This window comes from Polypterus senegalus, chromosome 2 (genome assembly GCF_016835505.1).
Source record: "Polypterus senegalus isolate Bchr_013 chromosome 2, ASM1683550v1, whole genome shotgun sequence".
NCBI lineage: Eukaryota > Metazoa > Chordata > Cladistia > Polypteriformes > Polypteridae > Polypterus > Polypterus senegalus.
In genome coordinates, this window is record NC_053155.1 from 185,858,672 (window position 1) to 185,874,284 (window position 15,613).

The window sequence follows — 15,613 nt, forward strand, 5'->3', positions numbered from 1 at the left end:
TATGTATGTACTATACAAGACTATATGATGTGATTTGTATTAAAACATAAAAATGTTTAGGCACTCCTAACCTAAATTGTAATTGCTAATATTCATATATAACAGATATGTGAAGTAATATTGCATTACTTTACTCCTGGTTTAATTTGACCTGTGCTATATGTTGTTGAGCAGAATACCATAATCCCTTAATTATGATTTATTAGGTGGATAGTCCATCCATGCTTACATTTCTGTGTCCCTTTGCATCAACATATCTAATAAATGAATGCAAATGACAGCCAACGATCTGGAATTACAGAAAACATTCACCTGTTTAAACAAAGGAAAAAATAACAATGTAATGATTAGGCACAGAAAAAACGAAAGTCCTCAAAATAGCCCAGACCTAGAACTGAAGGCATGGAAGTGAACCTGAAAAAGGACTGAGATATTTTATACCACCTATGGGTACACAAAATTGATGGTCTTTTAATCAAAAAATGTTGTTGTTGCTGCAAAAAAAAGACTCATGACATATGAAATCAAGACTTCTGTTAAATTACTTTCTGAATATCTCCCTAACTATCTTTCACATTGAAAATGTGAGTATGCTGGAGAGCACTGAAACAGCTCCTCCATTAAGGAACTTTAAATCATTTCATTCCATAGCTGTAAGTGAAAGTGTACAATTGATGCAAGTGGGGGTCCTGTACGGGACACTGTAAAGCATCCTCTGAAGATTAAACCAATTCATAACATAATTTACTCTTCATAGTGTAAAGCTGCAGTACAAAATGGATATTCAAACTTTTTAAAATAATTCTCACATATGTCAGGACTCTGTTATTAAATACCTTAAGAGATCGTACCAACTAAACTTGTCACTGCTTACTTACATCTCACTACTGTCAACTTAACCCCTCTAACCACATGTTCAATTTGTAACAGTTAAATATACTCTGCTATGTGTTATTGTTAGAATAAATACCATATGCAGAACTAAAGTTTCACCAAACTGACCCTGGCCATTTCATCACTGCAGTCTTCCCTTGAGGATCCTGCAGAATGTCTTGTAAGAGTTCGATGCTGTACTTGTGGAGAAAGAAGCTGGAGACTACTGGCACGGGACTGCATGCCCTGGCCAACAACCAGGCCTCCTTCGTTGCCCTGCATTCTCGGTCGCTCTCTCCTGACATACATTGAGTGTCTATGAGGTCTCTGCTGGGATGAAAAAGGACTAGTGTAACCCAGACCATATGGAAAAGACTCATGGGGAGCAGAAAGTGAATGAGCGTGTCCTCCACCACCATCCACATGGTCAGGTGACTTCAATTCATCCACAGCTTTGGAGTGTCGGGTTGATGGCCTTCGAGAGTCCAGGGTGCCACTCTCTATTCGGTTAGTGCGCCCAGAGGGACTTATCACAGGTCGGCTGTCGCTATGCCTTGGAGCTGATGGGCTCGTAGGAGCATTAAGGTCCATGCAGCTGGACGGGAAGTAGCGGGAATTAGGGTCTTCAAGGTGCATGCGTGCATCGCTAAGATTTCCAACAGACTTTGAGTCTGTGAGGACTCCGTGGCTCTTGGAGAGTGTCAGGTATGCAGGGGAGTTTTTGGAAGGAGGAGGCATGGAGCTGTGCATGGAATCCATGTAGCTATGTCGGTTGTGTTTCTCTCCCGATTGCAGAGTTCCCGTTTTCCCTTCTATAAATGAATGTCTGTTCTGTAGTGAACGAATATTGGACTTCAGGTATTTTGCTCCAGGGCCTTCAGAAGCTTTGGATCCCACGTTGAAGTCAAATTCGGTCTTTCCCTTGGTGTCCTTTGGACTAAGAAGATGAGGCAAATTATTGTTGGCCAGGTCCTTGTTGCTTGACACTGAGCGGCTGAGAGTCTGCTGCTGATAGTTCTTGGGGTGCATGGTGGGACTGAGTGCAGCTGCAGGTGGCAGGTTACCATTGAGAAAGGCGTCAGCAGCTTGATGGTGTTCTTCTCGGGGCAGGCTGGATGCTAGAGTCTGAGCATCCTTGCTGTTCGATCTGTGGTGAGACTGTAGCCCTCCACTTTTACTACCATGGCTCCTAGGAGGAAGAAAAAGCAAAAGCACAGAACTGTATGAACCAGACAAATCTACAATGGTGTCAGCACAAAGAGTAAGCACAGGTAGCAAAATTACATTCAGACACATTGACTAAAAGTGCTAACATGCTTTTTCCTAATATTATTTCTTAAAAATTGTCTCTCTATTATAATAAAAAAATCCTGGCAGGAGATGTGACTTTTTCAGAGAGACACTTTCAAGTCCTGCAAGATGAGACTTTGTGCCAAGAGATTTAAACATGCCCGGGGCCGGAAATAAAAGACAAAGAGTAGATGACAAAGTAGAATGTCGTAAAGAATTCAAAAACATTGGTGTGATACACATGCAGAGTAGTTTAGAAATAATGAAAGTACTAAAATTCGAAAGTTTTAAAAAAATGAAAGTAAAGATTGCATTACAACAAACAACCGGAAATTATTACTCAGTGAAATAACGGAACAGCGAAAAGAGATCGAATATATTGTTCGGATTTAAACTTCAAGTCGGAGCCTTGTATATCGTCTAATTCGTGTTACCATGAGGGAAAAGTAGTGTTTCTTCCCAATGAAGAGGCGTATCCGCGAGAATTAAAAGATTTGTTGTTTGGTCAAAGTGAAATATACATTCGCAAGTGGCAGAGACGCAAAGTGGTTAGTGCAGGTCGAGGAGGAAGCCCCCTAGTATTGCAAAAAGAAGACATTTGAATGTACCCTATACAGCCTGCAGAGATGATTTATGCAGATTTATTTTTTGCATACTAAATGCTTTTTTTCTAACAGGCTTTCATACACTTGAAGAAAAAACAAAGGACTTATAATGTCACAGGGCACTTGCATAAAAATCCTGTCATCTGTTCAGGATGTTAAGCAACAGATGCAGTGCTTGCTATAGACGCACTTGAGCACCACAATCTCCTATCGTTTAACATGCTTCTTTACAATGACTGCTCCCAGATTCTACTTTAAAGTATTAAAAGCTAATGAGCAACGCCTGCATTGTCAATCCAGGACTCACCTTGCGCTACCTTTTTGTGACAGGATTTATATTCATTACAGCCATCTAGAGTCTAGTATTAGCTTACCAGTTTTTTCAATTATTTTCTTGTGCAGACTCCTGATGATTTTATCGACTATGAAGCAGCACAAGTCGAAGGGACACATTTTAAAGCCTTTATAAAGATCACAAATAACCAGTCATTATATTTTTCTTCCATACCTGCTTCCTCCTGTCTGTATATGTGTTTATGAGTTTTCTGTTTTCAGTTTAATTCCAGAAGAAGCAAGTTTACACCATCCCGGAGTGGAACATTGAGGCAATGCAATTATCCAGACTTTTCATTACAAGCTATGCTGAGAAGCTAATGAATGTGCTCACACTACATTTTCTACACTGTAAGTCAGCTTTTGAATACTTGATACGAGTGTCCATTTGATTCATAGTCAGGGTTTAGTGAACAGTTCATTAAGGCACTGCATTTAAATGATCTTCTGAAAAATCTGTCCATTCGTTTCTTTTCTGCATGTACGTATTCCAATTCAGGGAGGTGGAGAGCTGGAGCCGATTTAGGCCACAACACATGCAAGACAGTAACCAATGAGGAATAGAATGCCAGTCCATCAAATACCCACACTCAGTCACACTGGGTGAATTTAGAGTGATATTTAACCTAACACAAAAATCTTTGAAATGTGGGAGGAAGAATTCATAAAAGCATAAGGAAAACAAACAAACTGAGCTGGGATTCAAAGCCATCATTCTGGTGCTGTAAGGCAACACTGCAATATGCTACATTACATTTTTTATCATACACGTGCACATGGAAGACAGCTTAAGGTCTCAAATAACTATGATTACCCGCCAGACCACGGGTTAGTGCTTTTTCTCTTTCTCCCTTTGTATAGCAGCCGACTCAGCTTTCCGCCATTGACATCTCTCCTGGTTCCAGTTCCTTCTGGACCCTCCCTTCCTGCCATCCGGTCCTATAATCTGCCATTCTTCCATATGTTGTCAATTCTGTTTTTAGCTCTATGTTCTCAAGTGTAAGGGGTTATCATGGTGGCAACCCCAAATCTTTATCTTGTTCTTTGCTTATTTTACAGTTTCCACTCATCTAAATTATTAAACTAACTTGCTTAGCAACATTTTTCTGTTTGACTCTCCTAAAAGTAAAACATATTTCAATGTATGAATGCAGAGACAACATAAAGGAAAAAGTAATGTAGTCTACAATGAGAATTTGTGACAAAAAACAGTTTGTGTTATACACTTTTATTCTACACTTTAACAAAAAAAAAAACTAAAATACTGAAAATTGACCATTTAAATTATAAAAACGGGACCCTCACCCCACTGACTCCACCTTATTTTGCTCTATACCCATAACCTCTTGACAATGTGAAGATTTAGAATCTCAAGGGTTTGTAAATATACAAAGGTCTGTAAATATGAGGATGCATATAATATATTGCAATAAGGGAGAAAGAAGAGGAGTGGGCCAAGACATAGAAAAAGATGTGGCTTTTTGTTTACGGGCCCAACACTGACTCGGCTGTAGAATGGCCATTGGGGTTGGGGTGGCCAGTTGGTCGAGGTCTCCAGAACTTGTCCGACTCCTTTTCTATACAAGAAATACTGTAAATTGTTGTTGTTGTTGTATATCTATTGCATACTTGGGTAAACTGACCACATTACACTGCATAAAATAGAAATCCTTAACTGAATTCTATTCTTATAATCTCAGTAAGACCCACAAGCTTAGGGCATGTCTCATCTAATATTACAGGGAAGAAGTTGACTGTAAAATCAACATTAACACCGATTCTGTTTGCTTTAGAATGGAGGAGAACTATCTGGAGGACCTATGACATCACTTCTGCATCTTCTCCCCTCAGTCACCTGTCCATGGGAGTCCTTGTCAGTCTGGACTAAATGCTCCAAGTGCACACACGTCTATAAAAAGCAGAGACTAACCAGGAAAGACACCATGCCTTAAGTATCCTGCATTTCCTTTTTCTTTTTTTTATTTTACACTACAACTAACTGGCCTTAAACCTGCTGGTGCTCAAATCTGTCCTTTTTTGTCTTAATCACTTAGATTAAGTTATTTGGTTTGGAGTTATTGCATCTACAGGCTCACATCGTGATACACAGACAGATCACTTCAAAGGTGGTGAAATCATGTTCAAAGATGTCTAGAACATGCAAATATATTGAAAATTGACCCTGTTAGGTTTCTTTTGTAAATGCCTCCTCTATGTGTACCTAACTATATGTAACACGAATGAGAATGCTTTTGTTCAAAATAAGTAGGTTTCTAGCACTTTACACCATTCTAAAAATAGTCAACCACATTCAGGGATACCTAAAACATGTAAATCTGCTGGAAACATTTTGACCCTGTCACAGGATATTCCCTTTATATGCTGTGTAGATGGGGTATACATAGTACTGTATATGAAAAAGGGGTCTACTTTCTTTCTTCATGTTCAACCATTGTCCAAGGCAGCGATGCCTTGCATTGCATGTGGGCTGTGGCTGACCCCAGCTGAAAACCTGTCTACCCCCGAGTACTACCCTCAAAACCTGGCCCCGACAATCACGTTCGATTCATAGAGGCAGCATCGCAGATGGATCCTGGACGATCTTTCCAGCTCTGACATTCATGCACAATTCACCATGAAGGAAAAGCATTGACGATTGAGCTGGACTCATCTAACGCTCTGGGGATTGTGCTAAATTCCCCCATAATAACACCCACGCCCCCTCAGGAGGAGATCTTGTTAAATTACACGTGGCTTGTGATCCCATGTGAAAAACTGGGTCGTCAAACCACAAAGGTTGGGAAACACCAGTAAGGCACTCCCTTTAATTTTCCTGGAATTGTCTTGCTAAATATTTCCAATAATGGTATATGCAGACAAGTAATAAAAACAGTTAATAAAAGAATCTCTATATGGAATTGGATGATTATTTCCTGGAAAAAATACTAATTTTATATAGTGCTTATACCCAGTTCCACTTAGTGGGTTCCCATTTTGTCCCCTCGTATACTGTACAAGACAGTGAATCACAAGCATAAATATGAATTGAACAGGTCAGATGTGTAATGCTAAAATAACTCAGACTAACAGAGAGCAAAGATTTGTTGAAACAGCTGTGATGCGTTTAATCTCTTGAGAAAGCTGAAGTCGAGTTAATGAAGCATCACAGACAATGAAAACCTGCGTCCCACTCAGTTATTTTGTATGCTAGTATCATTTTGATGCTCTAAACACCATGCTTTCAAAAGATGTTTTAGATGTTGGCTTTCTTGATGTTAAAATCACCCCAAGACATCAACTTGCTGTTTCTCTTTGCAGGTTGGGATTTTTTCGATCAAATTCAGAGACCAATGTGGTATAAGACAATGTGAGGTTAAATACTACTTGTTGCTTTGGGAAACCAAGAGTTGATTCACTATGAGATGAGATCATGTCTTTTTAAGAAAAAAAAATCATAGTCAAGAAATACGAATATAGCATAATATATATATATATATATATATATATATATATATATATATATATATATATATATAGAATATAGCATAAAAAGATTTAAGTGTACAGACTGAACCACAAGCAGTAGGAGCTCAAAGTCATGTACATAACGCTAATGTGAAACTAAGAGCTGGACACTTTTGCAGAAAGAATATCTATAACACAATCTGTTATCATGTAGAAACTGCAGACTTTTCAAATGGGTCTGCTTTTGCTCTGTTAAATCCTTTCCAGTTCAGCTAGGCATGTGTATGGACTCGGAAACATTACGAGAAGTGTCCAGCTGCAGTCAGGACAGTTTTAGGTATCGGACAGATCCAAGCACTTCAGACACTATGAGGTCCATAAATTGATGCCTTCTTCTGCAGCTGGACTGTATTGAACACAACAGTTGCTCAGAAGTCTTTTCATGGAGTTGTCTTGTTAAGGCAAGTATAAGGAAAGCATAATAGCCGTTTCCGGGCGTGCAGTGTTTTTTTCTTTTACAAATTGCTTGAATTAAGTGAATTAATGATAATATCTTACCCTTAAAAACATGTAGAGATTTCAGAAAAATGCAAAATAAAAAGTTTAAAACTTGCATGCCAAAGTATTTCTGCCATAATGTAGTTAGGATATAGCGGGTTGGATAATGGATGGATGGATAACAGTCAAGTTTAATATAACCTGACCATTTTGTTGTTTTCTACCTGCTTGAAGGGGCATTATTCTCTCCATGATATGATTTCCTTTTGGACGTGCGTGAAGGTGATGAGCCCCCAGTGCGATCCAGTAGCCGCTGCGTTTGAAAGGCATGATGATTTAAACATTGGTCCGTCAAATATCTCTCTGATGGATTTAACTTCAGCAAATTCTTGAAAAAAAAAATGGAGAGAGGAAGTGTTATAGTATTGCAGCAGTATACTCAATGGGAAAACTGAAACCTAAAATACAGAGTAACTCAAGGGGTGTAACAAAAATAACATCAATTAGCTACTAAGGATTTAATTACTTGTAACATGTGGCATTTGCAAAAGTTTGGGTACCCTACTAAGTCAATACTTTGTAACAGCCCTTTAGCAGAAATCACAACTTGCAAATGGTTGTTGCAGCCAGCAATGAGTCTTTGAATTCTTTTGCGATATAAAATTATAATTTTTTTCAATTCATGTCATACAATACCTATTTTTAATATGTTTAACCTGACACGAAAGTTAATGTCTATAACAACTGAATTAGAAAATTAAGCAAAGCTGTATTAGTCAGTCCTTGCTTGGGGACATTTATGACTTACCAGATTGAACTAAGTCTTTGCATTCAGATGTTTAGCATCTATCAGAAAATACCAAATCAGAACTTGACTGCTGATGGACCAGCGCTGGACTGGAGGGAAGCTGAGTCTACCTATGCTGAGTCTTTAGGAACTTCACACCCTGTGGTGCAAGAGGTGTGTCAAGGACCTTTAGAAATGGATAAAATTGAGGCCTTTAGAGGCCTGCTTGCTCGCTCACTCACTCTCTCTCTCCTGTCTCCCCTGCTCCATACATGCAGATGGCTATTCTTCCTGTTACTATCATTCCATTGTCAGGGATGCCACGGACGACGACCTGGCCGGGACGTCCTGAAGGACCGGAAGAGGGTCTATGCCTGCCCTGGATCATATGGGGGCCGACACCCTGGTTGCTTTGGGGGCCACGGGTAGAGGGCTTTGAAGCCCAACCCTGTAGGGGCCCGTGGTCACCGCCAGGGGGCGCCCCAATGCCTTGGGAACCCTGGACCTCAGCACTCCTGCCACACCAGGAAGTGATGGGGGGAAGAGAAGCAGAGACACCTGGAGAGCTTCTGGGAGAACAGCCGGCACTTCCGCCACACTGGGCCGTGTCAGCGGGAGATTGCCGGGGAGCACCTGGAGCACATCCGAGTGCGGATAAAAGGGGCCCAAAGAAAGGCAAGGTGTTGTTTGGCCAGGACTTTGGGGACTGAAGGGGTTGTGTGCACTGATTCTTGTAAATAGTTTGTAAAATAAACGTGTGGTGGTGACTTTCAACATGTCTGCCTGTCTGTGTCCGGGCCATTTCCACACCATCCACAGGCGATGCCAGATCATGTCGGACCAGAGAGAGAGATCACAACATACTAAGACAGAGAGGCACCTGGCAGCCTATTACTCAGGCTATATTATTACTATTTTCCTGGCACTTACATTTGTAGCCTGCTTGCCTATATTTTGAGTATATTATCTTTAATAAATGAATAAATGTGCAACGTTTTCTCCTGACCGTTGTGGTACTCTACTTAGTTGCCTGGGATTATGTAAATGAAAAAGAAATGTGGAAGTGTTGAACTACAATAGCAGTCAGTCCTGACAGTGCAGTAAAAATCTGGGATTGGGGCATTCTGTTAAAGTCTACACAATAAAGAGTCTAATTGGGAAAACAGGGTCAAAACACTTGTTCTGGATTTGTCCCTGTGCTTCCTTGCTGATTACCTCCAGCGTTGAGATACCCTTGGACTCTCTTGTGTACTCAAACATCATTGAAAATCTGTGAGTAGATCATAAATGTACTAAGTCTGGAGATGGTGAAGGCCATTCCTAAATGTTCACCTTATGTCTCTTGAGGTACTTCTTAGTAGTGTGTTTTTGATCATTGCCTGCTGCAGAAGCTGCCTTTTTTCAGCTTTCAGTTTTCCAGTACTTATACAAAGCTCCATGTGTCAGTAAGCTGCCACACAAACCCAGAGAATAACAAACAGATCCGCCTCCATAGTTCACAGTTGGCAAGGTGTCCTTTTCTTTAAGTGCTGCTAATTTTTGTTCTCAGATAAACCTTTTGTGGTTGTTGCTGAAGAGTTTGATTTTACATTCATCTCTTCAAAACTCTTGTTTCCAAAATTCCTGTGTCTTTTGCAGATGTTTTTTTTTTTTGGTGAGATTGCAAGTTTCCTCCTGATGGCTCTTCCATTTCTTCCTTCTATCAGCTAAACCTGCCTGCAGGACCCTTGGAGTCATGTGCAGATTTTGCAATTCAGACAAGCAGTTCTACCTGTCAGTTTTCTTCGTCTTCCAGGGCCTGTATTGACCGCCACAGTTCCTCTTAACTGCCATTTCTTAATGTCCTTTAGGACTGTCGAAATTGCCAGCTGGAAGTGCTTTGATATCTTTAAATTGCCTCCCCATTTTGTAGGCATCAATTAGTTTTACTTTCTGATTTTCATTCAGTTGCTTAGAAAAGCCCAGGGTTACCGAGTGTTGCACAATGTGTGAAGACTCAAGGGATTTATGAGCCATTAGAATTGTCATCAGCTGACAGTTCCGAATGGCAATTCTTGACTAGTTGAATGACCTAACAAGTTCTAAGACAGTACAACTGAAAGAGTAACAGCACGTTTTGCAAATACCACATTTACTTTAGTTTATTTGCTGTCAACACTGTATTTACTATTTGATTTAATTCTAATATCATCAAAATATGTAATTTGGCCATGGCAAAACTGACAGGACTGTAATTATGTCATAACCCAACCGTCTCAAACCTACATAATCCATTTCAGGGTATTAAGGGGCTGAAGCCTATCATGGCGGCACTGGGTACAAGGACAGAACCAGCCCTGGGCAGGGCACCAGTCCACTGCAGAGAACTGTAATCATTTTCTAAAACTTATAACTGGTGTCTTATCTCTATTTCAGAACGAATTTGAATTTGAAAAGATGTGTGAATACTAATATACACATTCTTTCAGAGCTAAGGATATAGATAAATTTCACAAATTACTATTTTTTATCAGAAACTGACCAGCTATATCTGTCTAAAAAGATTCAAGCAAGCCACGAATCTGAAAATGATCACAGATACAGTATTGCCATCTAGTAAAGTGAGATGCTTGAAAGAAAAGAAACCTGTATACATATATCCTAGAAAATAACTAGCAGTGTGTAAAAAATATATCTGTTTTTCTAGTCTGCGGTGGGTTGGCATCCTGCCCGGGATTGGTTCTTGCCTTGTACTCTGTGTTGGCTGGGATTGGCTCCAGCAGACCTCCGTGACCCTGTGTTCGGATTCACCGGGTTGGAAAATGGATGGATGTTTTTCTAGTAACTTTCCCATTAAAGATCAGCATCCACTTATAGTCCTCTTGGACAGAGGATCAACTGGCTTTAAAAAGAGTTTTGCATTCTTGAACACGCATCACTTATAATCACTCAGGTTTTGTCACTTAAATAAAATGATAAAAATAAGCTTTATGGAAAACGTACCTTCATAAGATCCAACATGACACCACTAATGATTCCCAAGTATCTTCTTTCTAGAGTCTGTGGATGATTAACTGCTGGGAACTAGATGAAGTGAACAAATAAAAACATAATGAGACATTTTACTCAATTTTACTCATATTTGTTCCATTAATTGCTAAATTGAAGGTGTGAAGTTTCCAAAAAATAAGATCCAAAATAATTGAAAGGATTCATGGTGATATACTGTAAGAGAATCCTCTGCAAAGAAAAGCATTCATTGTGGAATAAAATAAACTATGTAAAAATAGTACGACGTCAAAAAGCCAAGATGTTACGAATTCAGTTATTAACTTATGGAAAGCTGGAGAGCTTTAAGGCTATTTTTGCTTTCTTGATATTAATTTTTCAGATATAGAAGAATAAATGTAACAATTAAAACTGTAAAAACTAATTTCAAAGTATAGAAATGGAGTCCAATAAATTAAGAATACCATCCAAAGTAACAGACATACTCAAGAGAAATCAACAAAAAATGACTGTATCGTTGGCAGTTGGAAGATCCTTTGACAGAATCAGGACATAAAGCGTGTAGCCTACCACAGCTCAGCAGGATCCAAAGAGCACAGAGACTTCAAGGCCTCACAGTTTCAGTGTTTCTACTTTTTTCACATTTCTCACTTTAAACAAATAATACTGAAGCGATTACTTACATATTTTATTTCAAGATTTTTGGTTGACAGTCTGAGTAATTTCTGTTAATAATGTGTGGGTGCTCTTTGCCTTATCATACAATGTTATTTTCTTCCAATATTATGGGAATTCTCCTTAAGTGTGCTTAATTATGACAAATGACATTGTTGGTTTTCTGTTTCATAAAAGCATAAAATGGCTTGTTTATCCAGAAGAGTTCTAAAAGGCATGATATAAATCAAGATTGGAATTTTCGGATTGGGAACTGTAATTCTATAGCAGATGGACCTAATTTGTTCATGTTGCCTTAAAAATTGTATTAACAAACCAAGGTGAACTCCTTCAAATATAAAAGCCATGACAAACTTGGACATAATAATACAACATGAGACAAAATGATAAAAAAAGGTAGGACTAGTTAAAACAACAGCAATATCCAGCTATGAAGCCTGGACCATCAAAAAAGCACAGCAAAAAGTGTTGTAAAGGAATAACCTCATACCATGAGATTCGGGACACACAAATTAAGCAGGTTTGATTCATACCAGGGCAGCACGGTGGCGCAGTGGTAGTGCTGCTGCCTCACAGTAAGGAGACCTGGGTTCGCTTCCCGGGTCCTGGAGTTTGCATGTTCTCCTCGTGTCTGCGTGGGTTTCCTCCCACAGTCCAATGACATGCAGCTTAGGTGCATTGGCATTCCTAAATTGTCCCTAGTGTGTGTGTGTCCTGCGGTGGGCTGGGATCTGTTCCTGCCTTGCGCCCTGTGCTGGCTGGGATTGGCTTCAGCAGACCCCCGGACCCTGTGTAAAGATATAGCGGGTTGGATGATGACTGACTGATTCATACCAAACCTCACTGCACAAAAAGTGTTGTAAGTCAAATGACAAGAGGGGCAGATTTAAAACAACATGACTACATGTCATGACAGAATACAACTTCAAAAATATAAAGATATTCTTAACAGGAACATCTAAGTGATTTGTTTTCTGTTGGGTCATGAACTTACAGAAATAACTAAAGAATATATCAAGTTTTGAAAACTTTTAAATGTACATATAAGAAAAACTTTTATAAGAATAGTATTCAGGATTTACTTCAACTTCATTTTATCAGTTTTTAAAGGAGCATGCATTACTTAAGATGCTATTTAGCTTTAGATAACTACAGAGACTAAAAGATCTTTGTCTACCCGTAAGCCATGATTATTTTAGAAGTGTACCGGCTTGACCCCTGCCTCATGGACAGTTAATCTCATTTGTCAGCTCAAATCAGTTAGCTCTATCAGCCATTATAATGTAATCTTGCAATCCGACTAAGCCTACCCAGACAGCTGTGATTTTCTGTCATATTCAGATTGCTACTTCAGTGCAGCTCTTTATTCAAATAAAGAGTATAAGCTTTTTTTTAATTTAAAGATATTAACAAAATAACTAAGCTAAAACCTGACTGAAATCACAGTCTGCCAAACCAGACAAGATGGATTGTCTACTATCAGTACTTATAGTGGAAGTGCTGATAATGTATATACAAAGAAAGAATAAGTGTTCAACTTTAATCTGAGATCAAAAAGTCTACAAGGTAAAGCATATTCAACAGAAAGCAATTATCTGGAGGTGGCTGATAACTGCTGCACTTACTAGGTGCTATCCTTGGTGCTGAAATGGAACTGTCACTAAAAGTCCTGAAAATGCTGCTTCTGTGAATGATTTATAAGCAGCTCACCTTGTGTTGTACTTTCTGCAGCTATTTCTAAAGATTAGATTTATAAACTTTTGTACAGATGTCTTTCAGTCTTTGCTATACATGCAACAGTAATTAAAGCCCTGAACAGAACCAAAAAATGCATGCCAAGATGGTGCAGCGTTGCCTTACCTCCCTACAAACGCATATCTTACCTCCTATATAATGTCAATGTTTCATGCTCAATTTCAACTTATACAACTGTTTTCTTTATCCTTTTATACAGTTTGAGGTAATTTTTTATCAGTTTAAACTATAATATACTAATAATACTAAATATTCACCAATTTTGACCCCACCTGTCTGTCAAAGAGTGAGAAAAATTCAAACCCTAGCCCAGTAGTGTTGAAAGCAGGAGCCAGACCACACGTACATGAGCACAGTCATTCATTCTGAGTCTTTGTAGAGATAGCAGTTAATTAATTCATCGAGTCTTATGGATGTGAAAGGAAACCAAAATACACAGAGAAAATCTAACAGAATGTACAAATTACAACTGTCCTAAGGTGTTGTGATGCAGCAACATTCACCATACTACTTTGTTTGCCTATTTATATTTATAACATGTATGGACTGACTGAAATGTTCAACATCTGTTTAAAATATCTATTTTGAATCTGCTTATCCTTCTCACATTTGTTTGGATACCAATACTGATTTAGCAACCTAAATCTCTTAATGAAACTGATGCAAACATAACAAAATGTGTACATACTGCAAAGGCAGTAACCACCAGCTGATTGCTCGGTTTTTGTTTTCTGCTCTCTTAATTAAAAACATTGATGTGCAGAAACTTCCAAAATAAAGATTAAAAAAAATATATATAAATTTAGATGGATGGAGGGGAGCTCAACTGGCGTGTCATACGTGGGAGGCAGCTGGCATAGATCTACTCATACCGTGCAATATTTTAAGGTTTGGGGAACATGCAATGTGGGTTAGACATACACAGGCAATATGGCAATATATTATTGTAATATTTCCAGCCTTAATCCACAGTATTATTTTGCTGCATTATACTATAAATACTGAATGTTAGGATCAATCATGAAACTTGCTCAAACGGTAATAAGTAGTGATGAGTGAAACAGAAAAGTTTTGAACTGCATAAAGTTTTCACAAAACTGACACTAAAAATTGTTTTAAGGCAATTTCACGATTGAGAAAGTATTTTTTTGGTGGTTTTAAGAGTTTGTTCTGGATTGAAAACAAGGAACGCTGCTCCCAAAAAATTTGCTCACATCTCTGTGTTTACCTGTGCTCTTCTCTGAAGCTGTATAATGCAGGCAGTCTGCCACACAACAATAAACTCAATGTTTTTCAAGCTCCTAGTTCACATCACCGTGAATGTGGTGTGTGTTTTAGGTGCGTCTGCATATAATGCGGCACCTATTGCAATAGCCCATGTCTGCCTGTCTGTTCGCACGTAACAACTCAGCCCCCCGTGGCTCAATTTTGTTGAAATGTGGCCTGCTTATTCTTCAAAGAAATTTGTTGAGACAAAGAGTTCAATTATCATTCAGATAGCTCCAACAGTTCACCCTGTGCAAGGTTTTGAAATCTTTAAGTATCCCATTGAAAAGCATTGGCAAATTTGCAAACTCATTAGTTTTAAAACAGAGAAACATTCTGTGCAACTTCAGCCACAAATGAGTTTACTATTTCAATTTCACCATGAGAGCAGCTGCTTGGACTTGTCTGTTTGGCATATATTCATCTTTTACTTGTCTGACACCACTCAGATGCCCAATGCAAGAGAGTCATCCAGTGCACAGAGTGCACACAAACAGCTCACACAGCAACACCTTTTTCTTGCTGCTCTGATAAGATAAACATAGACATACAAAAAATAAATAAATAAATAAATAAATGGAAGGAGAAAGCAATTATGTAACCATAAATAAGACTGCATTAATTGAACAATATTATTTACAGATTATTAATGTAAGAAACCAGCATTGTTAGCTTACTGCTGTCATAACTAATACTTATTGCCCTTTGCATGCAACATAACTTTACAATGGTAAATGTTTCATTTAAGACACACCTATGACTCACGCAAAACACCAAGGGGAACGGATTTTACAAACATGCATGAGTCCTGTAACATCTTGCGCTTCAGATTTTTATCCCTGTGTAACACTGCATGACAATAACAGAGGAGGTAAGACTGTGAATCCCTGCAAATCCTACAGACACCCCTGAAAATGGAACTGCAATTAATCTGCAGACAGAAGACTGGACCATGCTGGTCACTAATAGCAAGGATGGTACTGTTTACTTAGTGGTATAAATACACAAAGGTAACTAAGCACGTGGTGTGGTTTATCATACGTGAAGAGCTGCCTGTTCTTCCTTGTATCCTCCGATT

At 38.8% G+C, this 15,613-nt stretch overlaps 1 protein-coding gene across 3 annotated transcripts in view; it reads right to left on the bottom strand.

The window, feature by feature from the left end:
• The window catches only part of cdkl5 (cyclin-dependent kinase-like 5), a 496,892-nt gene that overhangs the window by 44,225 nt on the left and 437,054 nt on the right, over nt 1–15,613 (bottom strand). For all 3 annotated transcript variants that reach the window (XM_039745025.1, XM_039745022.1, XM_039745024.1), the window contains 3 exons: nt 10,834–10,914; nt 7,289–7,452; nt 1,003–2,062 (listed from right to left, as the gene is read on the bottom strand). In XM_039745025.1, the coding sequence (XP_039600959.1) occupies nt 1,003–2,062; nt 7,289–7,452; nt 10,834–10,914 (1,305 nt within the window). The remainder of the gene's footprint in view (nt 1–1,002; nt 2,063–7,288; nt 7,453–10,833; nt 10,915–15,613) is intronic.